Source organism: Clinocottus analis, unplaced genomic scaffold, assembly GCF_023055335.1.
Source record: "Clinocottus analis isolate CAN_PGR_092001 unplaced genomic scaffold, fCliAna1.0.p SCAF_26, whole genome shotgun sequence".
In the NCBI taxonomy this organism is placed as follows: domain Eukaryota; kingdom Metazoa; phylum Chordata; class Actinopteri; order Perciformes; family Cottidae; genus Clinocottus; species Clinocottus analis.
Genome location: NW_027175998.1, coordinates 3,763,968 through 3,777,192, shown reverse-complemented (window position 1 = coordinate 3,777,192; position 13,225 = coordinate 3,763,968). Strand labels below are relative to the sequence as shown.

General features: G+C 49.0%; 1 protein-coding gene across 1 annotated transcript in view; it reads left to right on the top strand.

The window, feature by feature from the left end:
- adgrl3.1 (adhesion G protein-coupled receptor L3.1) overlaps nucleotides 1-13,225 on the top strand; it is a 133,880-nt gene that overhangs the window by 49,120 nt on the left and 71,535 nt on the right. The window contains 1 exon segment of the mRNA XM_068592038.1: nucleotides 11,693-11,802. Coding sequence (XP_068448139.1) covers nucleotides 11,693-11,802 — 110 coding nt within the window.

Below are 13,225 nucleotides of genomic sequence, written 5' to 3'. Positions count from 1 at the left end.
ATAAAGCACGGGACGCTTTAGGGGCGGGCTTACTGTGATTGACAGGTCGCTGCCGCTCCTCTTGATTCCAAACATGGTCACTTCCGTTCATCGGTTGCAAAATCAACATGGCGTCGGCCGTAAACCAAGATGGCGATGCCGAACTCGTGGAACTCAAGTCTTCATCGAGGCGGTCCACAAACTAATGGACGACGTCACGGTGACTCCGCCCACTTCTTACACACAGTCTACGGTTGAAAGCTCCCGATCTCGGATCCCGCACTTTACGTCAATAAATGTCCATATGTTTCCAATCTGTATTGTTTTATTAGGCTCACCCCAGTGGCTCAAGCTCAACTGCTCCACTCTAAAGTGTTTCAACAAAAGAACCAAAAAAATGGTATCAATTTCATCTTATTTATTTTTTTCCTTTGGCTGCACAGCCGAGGGCGTGGCTGCGCCGAGCGAGCGTTAAAGTGTCGCCGGGGAGGAAACACAACAGAAGAATCGGAAAGGTTCGGCCCGCTCAACGGCACACACGTGGGAAAACATGGTGAGGGGGGGGTCGGGAGCCAAAATGGCGGCAGGCCTAGCGGTCCGCTGACATGAAAGTGACTTGGCGGCTTCCCACGGAGATGCTTCACAACGCGCTCCTTGTCTTTTTTACACCGACGCTCGAGCGTTTCGCCATTTCAGCTCCTTCTCTCTGCATCTCACGCATGCACTCACTCACCCGCCACGACACCTCTTCACCACCTCGGCCACCACGTCGCCATGTTTGCACATGTCCCTTCCTTTCTCTCCCCTGCTCCATCATTCCCTTTGAAGAAGTCCCTCAACGCAAAAGGAAACCATGTTGACAAGAAAAACAAGAGCATGGAGTTACCTTACTTTTGGAAGTGTTAAATAACAGCATCTTATATTTATTATTCTCCTATCTGTCACTCTTCATATCTACATTTGTTTGGCACTCCTCTTTATTTTTCTCTCCTCTTCTCATTCCTCAAATTGCATCTCATCGTCTATGTCACTTTTCCTTTCTCCCTCGCCATCTGGTTTTCGTTGTCCTCAGCCCCTTTCTTGTCTCCCCCTCCATTCACTTTTTCTTTATGTTTTCGCCCCAAGTTCAGGAGGGAACGTGAGGGTTGCGGCTTCAGCAGGGGGAGGATGAGAAGGGGGGTTGCCTGCATCTTACAGCATGTTTTCTATATCTTAGCATCGTCCTGACCAAATGCACAGCTGGTTATAGGATTAAATCCCCCTCTCCCTCCCTCTCTCCCTGGGGGGGCCAACTATAGGTGCACTATCGCTGCAAAACGCACAGCTCTGCCCCCCCCTCCTCCCTCCCTCTCTCGTGTGCACACGCACCAATGAGTATGTGAGTATGCACGCATTCCTTCACGAACGGACTGGAGGAGAAATCGAGCGGCTTTCTCATCAGCTCTCGAGCACGGTCAACTTCTTCTGGCAGCCTGTCTCTTTGGAACCGAGTCGAAGCCTTCAAAGCAACCGGGCTGGTGTGCGTGTCTGCGTGTCTGCGTGTGTGCGTGTGTGTGTGTGTACTATACTGTACGTGTGCACACAGAGGCATGCATTTTTTCCGGCGCGCGCGAGCGAACGCGCACCCGCACCTTTGAACCTTTTCACGCTGGAGACTGTAAAGAAAACCTCTGAAGTTCTTTTCCTTTGACTCTCTGAATTATAGAAAAACCACTTGAATCACAGAATGCGATCTAGTGCCGGCCGGCCGCTGCAACCATTGAACTATGTCAAACAGTCTGCCGCCTTTTCGTGTGTGATTTCTTCCAGCGCATACCTGCACTCAACCCCCCCCCCCCTACACACACACACACACGCACACACACACACACACACACACACACACACACACTTGATACTCGTCTGTCTCTGTAAACACGGATGGAGAAACGAGCTCTCTAAACCATACATGAATCTTACATTTTTGATCATTACTCCGGCCCAGTGATTCCAAGAACAGAAAAACAATATTATCTACTAAATTGGAGGTTTGTGCCGAGGCTGCAGCTGTGTGTGTGTGTGTGTGTGTGTGTGTGTGTGTGTGTGTGATGTCTTGCAGAGGTGGACTCACCAGGATATTTACAATGATGTCTCGTTATTGTCGCTCCCGACTCTTCTCGTCTCAGCCTGCTCTCTCTCTCCATTAACTACCCTGCTTCCCCGCTGAATGAGGTCATATCTGGAAATGTCCTACTTAATGTGCGTGTGCGTGTGTGTGTGTACTCGCTTGTGTGTGTGTGCGCGTGTGCGGGTGTGTGTGTGTGTGTGTTCCACCCTCACACAGTCACCACGGTTACAGGAGATGCCCTGTGGCACCCTGGGGGCCCGACTGTCACCCTTGCTCAGTGCGGTAATTAGGGCCCACACACACACGCACACACACACACACACACACACACATGGATGCATATATCGAGAGAGAACTTAGAAGTGCAGCCGCGCTTAAAGATGGACAGATTCTGGCACACGGTCGGTCCTGAAAGACGCAAACGGGGACTTTCCTCCAGATATGTGACAGCCAGCGAACGCAAGCGCTCCTTTCCTTTTCTTTCCTCTTCTTTTTTTAAGCCTCGTCATCCTAAAAAACATCACTGTCTCCATTCTCCATCCGCCCACTCTTTCCCCCTCCCCTCCATGCTGACTGACAGCTGTGGCGCTCTGCCCGGGCCTCTGTAGTTCCACATGTCAGAGTCCCCGGCGTCTGACCCGTCTCCTCCACGCCGCCGCCGCTCTGCTAACCTCAGTTATCGCGCTTCGCCGAGCGCCTAAGCCGCGCGGGGTGCCTGAGAATGAGAACCGTTTGAGAAAAAGGTCTAGACACCAGGCTCTCTTCCTGACACACACACACACACACACACACACACACACACACACACACACAAAGCCTGACACAACCAGAGACTACCATGTGAATCAGCGCCTCAGACACGTCGACAGTGACTGACTTTGATACTTTGACATTGACGCGCAGAACTAAACCAGGACACATGTAACAGCCCTCCTGCACACACACACACACACACACACACACACACACACACACACACACACACACAAACACATATACACTTTTTCCGATGTGTGCATCATGAGGTGAGTCTGACTAAATCCTGCGAGACAGTGTCTCGGTGCGGCGTGTCTCTGTCGTCTGAGGTCGCGCGTCGAGCACCTCGCCGCTTTTTTCTCGCCGACAGAGCGACACTCGTCTTTTAGCTTTCAGTCGGGGAGGGGGGAAGAGGGAAGGGGGGAGGAGGGGGAGTCACAGTGGGACGCGACACACTGATGGAAAAGGCAGGGAAGAAACACACGAGTGGGGGCGTGGGGGGGGGGGGGATGTCGGTGCAGAAACGTCGCTGGGTGGAATCGGGAGGAAGACTCCCCGAGCGTGTCCTGGAATCGGACGACGTGGAGGTTGCCATGGTTACCGGTAGAAGAGGAGAGGAGAAAGGGAGGAGGAGGAGGGAGGAGAGGAGGGAGGAGAGAAGGGAGGGAGGGGAGGAGGGAGGGGAGGAGGGAGGGAGGGGAGGAGGGAGGGGAGGAGGGATGGCGTAGCTCAGAAAACTGTACTCTGTCGTGAGCCGCCGCTTGCAAGAAATGTGAGTGTGTGTGTGTGTGTGTGTGTGTGTGTGTTAAAACACACGAAATATTATTACCAATCTCTTTTTTTTTCCTCTCTGTTTTTTACTTTCTTGTGAAACAGTTCAGTAAAAGATAATGTCCTGCAGATAGAATGTAAATGTGATTCACAGCCACCAACAAAATACGTCGTTTTTTAAAACACTTCCCACATCAACAGTTCCAACAACACACATCCTACCACACTACTTATTAGCACAGCACGACCAAAGTACCAGGATGTACTAACTGCCCCCCCCCCCCCCCACACACACACACCCCTCACCCGGTTGCTTTTTGCAGCCTGCAGCCTGCAGCCTGCAGCATGCCATGCGCTGCCGAGCGCTCGTAGCTCCTCCGGCCCACAATCCCCTGCTGCAGACGCGTGAGCGAGAGGGTCAGGGATCAAAGCGTGACGAAGCGGCGCGTCCTCAGCGAGCGCGGCGCCGCTCTGCAGCAGTGCGTACGCTTCGCGAGGGGCGGCTGCAGCGAGAAAAAAAAGTGAAATTTAAAAAAAAAAAAGCAAACAGGAAGTAATTAAACTGGCTTCTTTCCCACCTGACAGGACGATGGCAGGTTCAGAAGCACACACAGGATGCATCCAGTATTCATGGTACTCACAGTACACTGTCATTGTACACGCAGTATACTGTGTGTACAATAGCACTTGACGTGCTCAGTCAGAATGGGAGGAAAGAAATGGGAGAGAATGACATCCTCCAGCCAAAATATTAATAATGTAGCACATTTCAAAGCTTTGTTTTTTTCTTCTTCTTTTTCTTCCCAGTGGGGAAAAACAACATTATTTTACCTGTGGCTCGTTTGACAGGCTGCTGGAGAGCTGACAGGACTGTGTGTGTGTGTGTGTGTGTGTGTGTGTGCGTGTGTGTGTGTGTGTGTGTGTGTGTGTGTGTGTGGGAGAAAGAGAAAGAGAGAGACGGAGCTGTCATTTTCTTTATAAGCGTAGTGTGTTGGTGGCGCTGTACCCCGTGGTAGATGTACGTATACACACACACACACACACACACATATACAGACACATACACACCTGTCTCCTCCTCCCTTTTTCTTTTCATCCATCCATCACAACCTCAATTACTTACTCCATCCCCGTTCCTCTGCATCCTCCCATCGTTTCCATCACTCCATTTGTCCGTCTCTGTCGAGCGTTACTGTACGCGTTGTGTTTGTGTAACCACGTCAGCGAGATAATAAAGCAGAAATGAGGGCAGCAGCGGAGGAATCTTATAAGTGGTGTGTGTGTGTGTGTGTCTGTGTGTGTGTGTGTGCGAGGGTGAGTGTGTAGGGTGAGCCTAACAGGTTTTTATCCTGTAGCGAGATACAGTAACTCTGCTGTCAAAAGCGTTTCCTGACCCCCCCACAGTGACTTCTAATTCATGTTTTTTTTTTTACCAACTTCTGGATTTCTCCAAGTTTGGGGATATAATAGAATTTATTTCATTTATATGTATTAACCATAAATATATATATATGTCCCATGGACACATGTGAGGGTCCGGGACAGAGGATGTCATGTGTGGAGATTGTAAATTTGTGATTTTGAGCAAAACTAAATTAATTTAATTTAATTGAAAAGTTACATTATATATATATTTTTTCATAGATCATTTTAGATTTTTTCTAACGGCATCATCGAGCATTCATTCTTGTCAAGTTGTGTTTAATCTGTGGAACTAAGTGCTAAGTGTTTTTTTGGGGGGCGTAAACAGCTGAAAAAATATCAGAAGTATGTTTATTCAAAAACAAATAATCTCTCAAGGTCACTGGATTCTGTCCAGCAAAGAGAAAATAACAAACATATTCTTGATTAAAGAAAAAGAAAGAGTGAGACCCCCCACATGTGAATTACACACATTTTTTTTACATAAAATCATTGATCATCTGCTCGTTATATTTCAAATCGTTTCAGTCTCCTCCTCTGAACCAAAAGATGCTCAGCGATAAACCTACGAAGCAAAGTGGAGTTATGAGTTATGCGCTCTGGTTTCTTCAATATGTAATAGTGAAATAAAACAAAAGAAGTAAATTGAGAATTTTCGCAGTGCCCAATAGTTCACATCTCTCCCGATGAGATGGACAGACAGTGGAGTCACACACAGACTGGAGATATCGAGTTTGGCGTTTTGGACTTCGTCGTCTTTGCGCTCTGTGACGTTGGGGGCGGAGCTAAAGTCAACCAAACGCCGATTAAGACATTGAGACCTTTTGTAACACAAATTACAAATTACTTTCATGGAGTGAAAACCTGGTGAAGGTGTGAGAGTTCTCAGATAAAGACCCGCAAAACGCCATGGCGGCGACCTGTCAATCACCTTGTAGCCCCGCCCTAAAGCATCCCCTGCTTTATCGTCCGTTTAACCCTAAAATAAACATAATTTACTAAATGAACATCACGCTGTTTTGAAGAAGACTTGAAACTAGAGATTGAGACATAAACTCATGTTTACAATGTTTGCTGAGGGAATACATCAAGAGAGAAGTAGAGTCACTTATATAGACTTCTATACAACCAGAGGAGTCGCCCCCTGGTGGTCAGGAGAGAGAATGCAGCTTTAACACATGAAGCATGGACTTCTATACAACCAGAGGAGTTGCCCCATGGCAGTCAGGAGAGAGAATGCAGCTTTAATACATGAAGCATAGACTTCTATACAACCAGATGAGTCGCCCCCTGGTGGTCAGGAGAGAGAATGCAGCTTTAACACATGAAGCATGGACTTCTATACAACCAGAGGAGTCGCCCCCTGGTGGTCAGGAGAGAGAATGCAGCAGTAACACACGAAGCATTGACTTCTATACAACCAGAGGAGTCGCCCCCTGGTGGTCAGGAGAGAGAATGCAGCTTTAACACATGAAGCATTGACTTCTATACAACCAGAGGAGTCGCCCCCTGGTGGTCAGGAGAAACAATGCAGCTTTAACACCTGAAGCATAGACTTCTATACAACCAGAGGAGTCACCTCCTGGTGGCCAGAAGAGAGAATGCAGCTTTAACACCTGAAGCATAGACTTCTGTACAACCAGAGGAGTCGCCCCCTGGTGGTCAGGAGAGAGAGAGTGCAGCTTTAACACATGAAGCATAGACTTCTATACAACCAGAGGAGTCGCCCCCTGGTGGTCAGGAGAGAGAATGCAGCTTTAACACATGAAGCATAGACTTCTATACAACCAGAGGAGTCACCCACTGGTGGCCAGGAGAGAGAATGCAGCTTTAACACATGAAGCATGGACTTCTATACAACCAGAGGAGTCGCCCCCTGGTGGTCAGGAGAGAGAGTGCAGCTTTAACACACGAAGCATAGGCTTCTATACAACCAGAGGAGTCGCCCCCTCGTGGTCAGGAGAGAGAATGCAGCTTTAACACATGAAGCATAGACTTCTATACAACCAGAGGAGTCGCCCCCTGGTGGTCAGGAGAGAGAATGCAGCTTTAACACCTGAAGCATAGGCTTCTATACACACACACACACACACACACACACACACACACACACGCACGCACACACACACACACACACACACACAAACACACACACACACACTAGTGCATTTCCTACAAAAGGATGTCGAGCACATACAATGAGCGTGGGTGTTCTCGATTGGAAAGACTACATTTGCATCGTGAGGAATCGTTGAAAGCCTTCAGAACTCTCAGTCTGCTGTGCGACTCTCTGGACAGAGTTTCAGTATGTTTGTCGGGCACGCTCACGGCGCCGCGATGACTCAGGCGCCGCTGCCGCCGCCGCCGAGCCGAGCGGCCCGACTGCGCTCGGATGTGGGCTCTCGCCGAGGCTTTTGTGCATCACTCACTCTCAGACACCTCTTTCAACTCACGAGGATTAGCTCCCAGCTCTCACTCGCTCTGTAATTATATAGTTCTCCCAACACATCTGCGCTCAAGCACAAGCGCGCACACACACACACACACACAGGCCAATATTTATTCCCGTCGTACATCCGCCAGCGGACACATGTGCGCGTGTGTGCTAGTAGCATCGTGCGCGCGCACTCCGGTAGCCTCATCCAACCGTCACTCACTCAGCCGGGTCGTGTTCGGAGGAGACGGAGTGAAGGGGGAATGTCTGCCAAACAAAAAGTGGCAAAAAAATCTAAATACATCAGAGGCGATAACGAAGGCGGCCCCTCCCGCCACAGCGCTGCAGCGGGCCCCCCCTCCCCCCCCTCTCCTTCCGCCCCTGCGTCGCGTTTTTGTTAGCGCGCGGGTTTTGCTAGCGCGCGTCGCGGGGAAGAAAGCCAGCAGGCGAAGGCGGTATCCAGGCCACTGCCTTGTTTTGATGTGGTCATGCTAATTAAAAATAAAAAAAATGGAGGAAAAGAAAAAGGAGCCTTTCTGCCAACGCCGAGAAAAAAAACACACGGGGAAGAACATAAATAAAGAGCTATTTAGGTTTGAAAAGAACGTGGTGGGACAGATTAAAACAGAAGGTTGCATGCGGTCGGTGTTCGGCGGCGGCGAGGTCACATTGGGGTGATTATTTTTTTTGCCCGTTTCGGCGGATGTTTCATGTCGGAATGAGAGCGAGGAAGAGAAGCAGACGGATGTACTGAGGGACACGAGGGAGTCTTTTGGGGGATCTGACTCAGACTGCTGGCTCAGTCGCAGCGGTGACGTCACCGCAGGGCTTTGCTGAGGATGGAGGGAGGATGGAGGGAGGCTGGAGATGACGCCCCGAGGGGAGGCAGGAACGATATTAAAGAGAGGATGGACACGAAGGGAGAGAGAGAGAGGGGGGAAGCAATAAGAGGCCCACCGCATATATCTGGGTGTGACTTCGGGAAGAAGAAGAAACTGCAGCTAAGTGGGTTTAAGGCAGATAAACAGACAGACGGAGCGAGGGACAAAGACGGAGGAACGGAGAGGAATAATTCCTCGGCGGGTTTTGCGGGATGAAGACGGCGGCCGAGGGGAGAAATTGGTTTATTATCTTGGCTTAGAGGAGCGCGCGGGTGACGGGAGGAGAAATAAAAGGTGGCGCGGACAGAAATAGATGGAGGGAGAGAGCGAGCGAGAGAGAGAGAGAGAGAGAGAGAGAGAGAGGGAGGGAGGGAGCGATAGCGGAGCGAGATTATGTCGAATCGTTGCTCCATACCCTCTATTTTAAATAGCAGTCAATAACCTCTGGAGCGCCATGACTCAACTGTGAAAGTCCCAGAGAACAGACTCTCTCTCTCTCTCTCTCTCTCTCTCTCTCTCTCTCTCTCTCTCCCTCTTATTTTGTTGCCTGTAGCATAAAGTAGGAACACACACAAACACCCACAGCTATAGTGCAACAACCCAAAGTTTCTTCCAAAACACGTCTGCTTCTTCATCCTGTCTGGTCTCTTCTTCTTCTTCTACTTCCACCTCTCCTCCTCCTCCTATTTCTCCCTTCTTCTTCCTCCTCCTCCTCTTCATCCTTTTCTTCCTCCTCCTCCTGTTGCATTTCACTTCTTGGTGCATTCTGTCAGCTTTGTGCTCTCGCATCCTTTTGTGTCATTTGGTTTCTTTTATCTTTTTTTCCCTCCTCCCTTTTTCTTTCTGGGATTAGACTTAAAAACTAATAATGTATAAGCTCACCAAGAAAACTTTGTTCAGCTTTTTCTCCCGCTCCTAAAAGTTGTGTGTGTGTGTGGACATTCCTGCCCATAACGCCTGCGGCAGCGTCTTTTCTTTTTGATGACATCACAACTTCAGGATATTGGAGAGGATTTTTTTTTTTTTTTTTGCCATTCCATGTTCGGGTTTGTTTGTGCTCCGGTTCAAGTTCGTGCCACGAACAAAGTTGCGGCAGCAAAGTTGCGGCAGCATAGTTGCGGCAGCATAGTCCCCCCCGCCCGCATCCACAACTTGCACTGATGACAGGTGACCGATGATGAAAGGCACCGGGGCAAGAAATTAAAAAGCAGAGAGGCGAGAAAAAAAGAAGTGGAGGGAGGGAGGAGAGGAGGGAAGAGAAGAGAGGAAGGAGGAGAGGAGGAAGGAGAGGAGGGAGGAGAGGAGAGAGGAGAGGAGAGACTGGTGGGTATTGTTATTAGAATATGACAGGCGGCACGACACACAGGAGTTTTAAACCTTTTACCGTATCATAACCCTCTCTCTTTGACCACAGACACACCTGTGTGTGTGTGTGTGTGTGTGTGTGTGTGTGTGTGTGTGTGTGTGTGTGTGTGTGTGTGTGTGTGTGTGTGTGTGTCAGTGTTTTTAAGTGAATATTGAACCTAAAATGAAATTAGCTCTCATGCATATTCCATTATGCAAAATGGAACGATACTGTAAGAAAAGAGACTTGAGGGGTTTGAGCACGCTCATTAAAAAAAAAAAGAAGAAAAAAAAAATCCCAATGAGAGATTTTCTTTTTTTTTTTTAAATGTAAATGTCGTCTGTTTGACAGGTGCGGCGGGAAAAAAAAGGACAGACGGGGAGGGTTGTACTAATTGAAAGAAAATACTCGCCGGCCTTCTTTAAAATGGGGCATTCGGTCCCCGCACGTGACGCAATCCTTCACTGGCGTTGTTTCAATGAATTATTTAAACCCGGGACGGGTCACAGAGACAAAGTGGCACTTGGGCGCGCGGCGGCAGTGGCGGCGGCGGCGGCAGCGGCATCCATCCTGATAATTTATGGGCTCCAGCCGTCCGCCGACAAATCATCTAGAGGCCGCGAGGCCGCGAGGCCTCCGGGCCCGCGGCGTGTTTAATTACGATCACATAAATGTCACGTGTGCATTTTTTATAGGCGCACATCGACTGCACGCGTGCTAACGGCCCCCACGTGGATGCACGCCGCGCTGTGCTGCCGAGCTGCGTCAGGAAGAGTGAAGGAATACTTACTTTTTGTGTGTCAGAGGACACTTGATAATTAAAATTAATTATCTGGAGTCTGGCGCAAAATCCTGTTGGAGCCATAGGTTATTGTTCTCACTGTTACTCACACACATACTCTCACACACACGTGCGCAAGCAGAAGTGTCCTTGCACAGCCGCTCTTCAGTCTCCATTGTGGGTCCACCTTGGGCTCCATCTAACTCAAGGATTCCATTAGTGTAATGTCCACTCCAGGTGTACCAGTAAGGACACATCGTCGGCTCCTTTGTCAACCCCAAAGGGTCCTTTTAAACCCCGCGGACTCTCGAGCGCGTCAGGGTGAGTGCAGTGAACCGAACGAGCAGATAAAATACATCTCGGTGTATGTAGCGTGTCTTTGTGGGGTTTTATTGAGTGCTTTGGCCTTTTAAAAAAAAAAAAAGAAGACTCGGAGCGTTTACTGCGTCTGTGCATCAAAATGTGTGGCGCTAACATGTGTGGAGCTAACACGTGTGGAGCTAACACGTGTGGAGCTAACATGTGTGGAGCTAACACGTGTGGAGTTAACGTGAGGAGCTAACATGTGAGGAGCTAACATGTGTGGAGCTAACACGCGTGGAGCTAACACGCGTGGAGCTAACACGTGTGGAGCTAACATGTGTGGAGCTAACATGTGTGGAGCTAACATGTGTGGAGCTAACACGTGTGGAGTTAACGTGAGGAGCTAACATGTGAGGAGCTAACATGTGTGGAGCTAACACGCGTGGAGCTAACATGCGTGGAGCTAACACGCGTGGAGCTAACACGCGTGGAGCTACCATGTGAGGAGCTACCATGTGAGGAGCTAACATGTGAGGAGCTACCATGTGTGGAGCTAACATGTGAGGAGCTACCATGTGAGGAGCTAACATGTGAGGAGCTACCATGTGAGGAGCTAACATGTGAGGAGCTACCATGTGAGGAGCTAACATGTGAGGAGCTAACATGTGAGGAGCTACCATGTGAGGAGCTACCATGTGTGGAGCTAACATGTGAGGAGCTACCATGTGAGGAGCTAACATGTGAGGAGCTACCATGTGAGGAGCTACCATGTGAGGAGCTAACGTGTGGAGCTAACATGTGAGGAGCTACCATGTTAGGAGCTAACATGTGAGGAGCTACCATGTGAGGAGCTACCATGTGAGGAGCTAACGTGTGGAGCTAACATGTGTGTCCTCCCTTCCCCCCTTAACAGATGCAACAACCGTACGCAGTGTGCGGTGGTGGCCGGGCCCGACGTCTTCCCCGACCCCTGCCCCGGCACGTACAAGTACCTGGAGGTCCAATATGAGTGCGTCCCCTACAGTAAGTACCCTCTTTTTTTTTAATTTAACCCTATCAAGCGTTCATAGTGTTCTAATTTGTGATTTGTCCCACAAACGTGAAGGTGAAAGGCCAATAAACCACACAGAAAGGCCTAGGGTCGGGCCTTGGGGTGCCAGGCTCCGCCCTGGACAGACAAGCCTGTCAGTCACTTGTTGTAGAAATGTGTGGTTTGCCAGTTTCAAACTTCACATACCGCCGTATTGGTGCCATAGCGACTGAAGAAGGCAGCAACATTTAATTATCATGATGAGTGGGCGAGCTTTACCCAGCATGCACTTTGGCAGTGTAATTTTATAAATGTGCAACCTTGACTGAAGCTGTTACCGCTGCACCCTCAGCTGTATTCTGTGTAAGTTAAATGTCGCTGCCTACCAAAGTGCCTACTGTCGGGGCGATGCACCACGGGTATGACGTGAAAAAAAAAAAAAAAAGCGGGAAAATCGACAAAAGTTGCTGGACTGAAAACGCCAAAAAAACGAGAAGTAACTTTACGGAGGATACCACAGGAACCGTTGCATGCGGATACGTTGGTTAGCGTAAAGTGCACGTCCAGCAGAAGGTCGCCTCCGGGTCTGATGAGTGAAGCTAGTGCCTTGCATTCTCTCTAATGGCCACAAGGGGGCGATTTAGTCCGACTGTATAGAAGTCTATATAAATGACTCAACTTCTCTCTTGATTTATTTCCTCAGTAAACATGAGTTTAAGTCTCAATCTCTAGTTTCAAGTCTTCTTCAATACAGCATGATGTTCATTTAGAGTCAAACAGACCATAAAGCCGAGGATGCGGGAGGGCGGAGCTACCTTGTGATTGACAGGTCGCTACCACGGCATTGCTAATGTTTTGTTTGTGATGTTAATTGCTTAACAGAGTCTCATCCAGCGGTCGGTTGAGCTCAGCTGAAGCATCTTGTTGTTGTTTTTTGGCAATGTTGCGAAGGTCCAAAAAACAAGATGGCGACGAAAATGAATAAAAATGGGGACCGTCGCCCAAACGCCAATGCGTGATGTCACTGTGACCTCGTCCACTTTTAAAATACAGTCCACGCCTTTCAGTGGCAACATTCATCCCGGACGTCGACGTCCTTGAAATAACCTTTTAAGATCTTAATACTATGGTGGTGTTTTTTTACATTTTTTTGTGGGAAACTAGGATCACACCGTTCTGTGGGAAACTCCGAGGGAGGAAGGACGAGAAAAAACAGATTTGGCTCCAATGACGGCAGATGGGGACTTGACCTCTGACCCCGCAGTAACAGACTGGGAGGTCGTGCTCACTGGAGGGGAAACGTTCATGAGACATAGTTGCTAAATTTACCAACAACTGTGAAACTTTCATTTAAAAACAACAACATTGAGATAAACTATTTATATCCAGCATAGTGTCTCCCAAAATCTAGGTTGC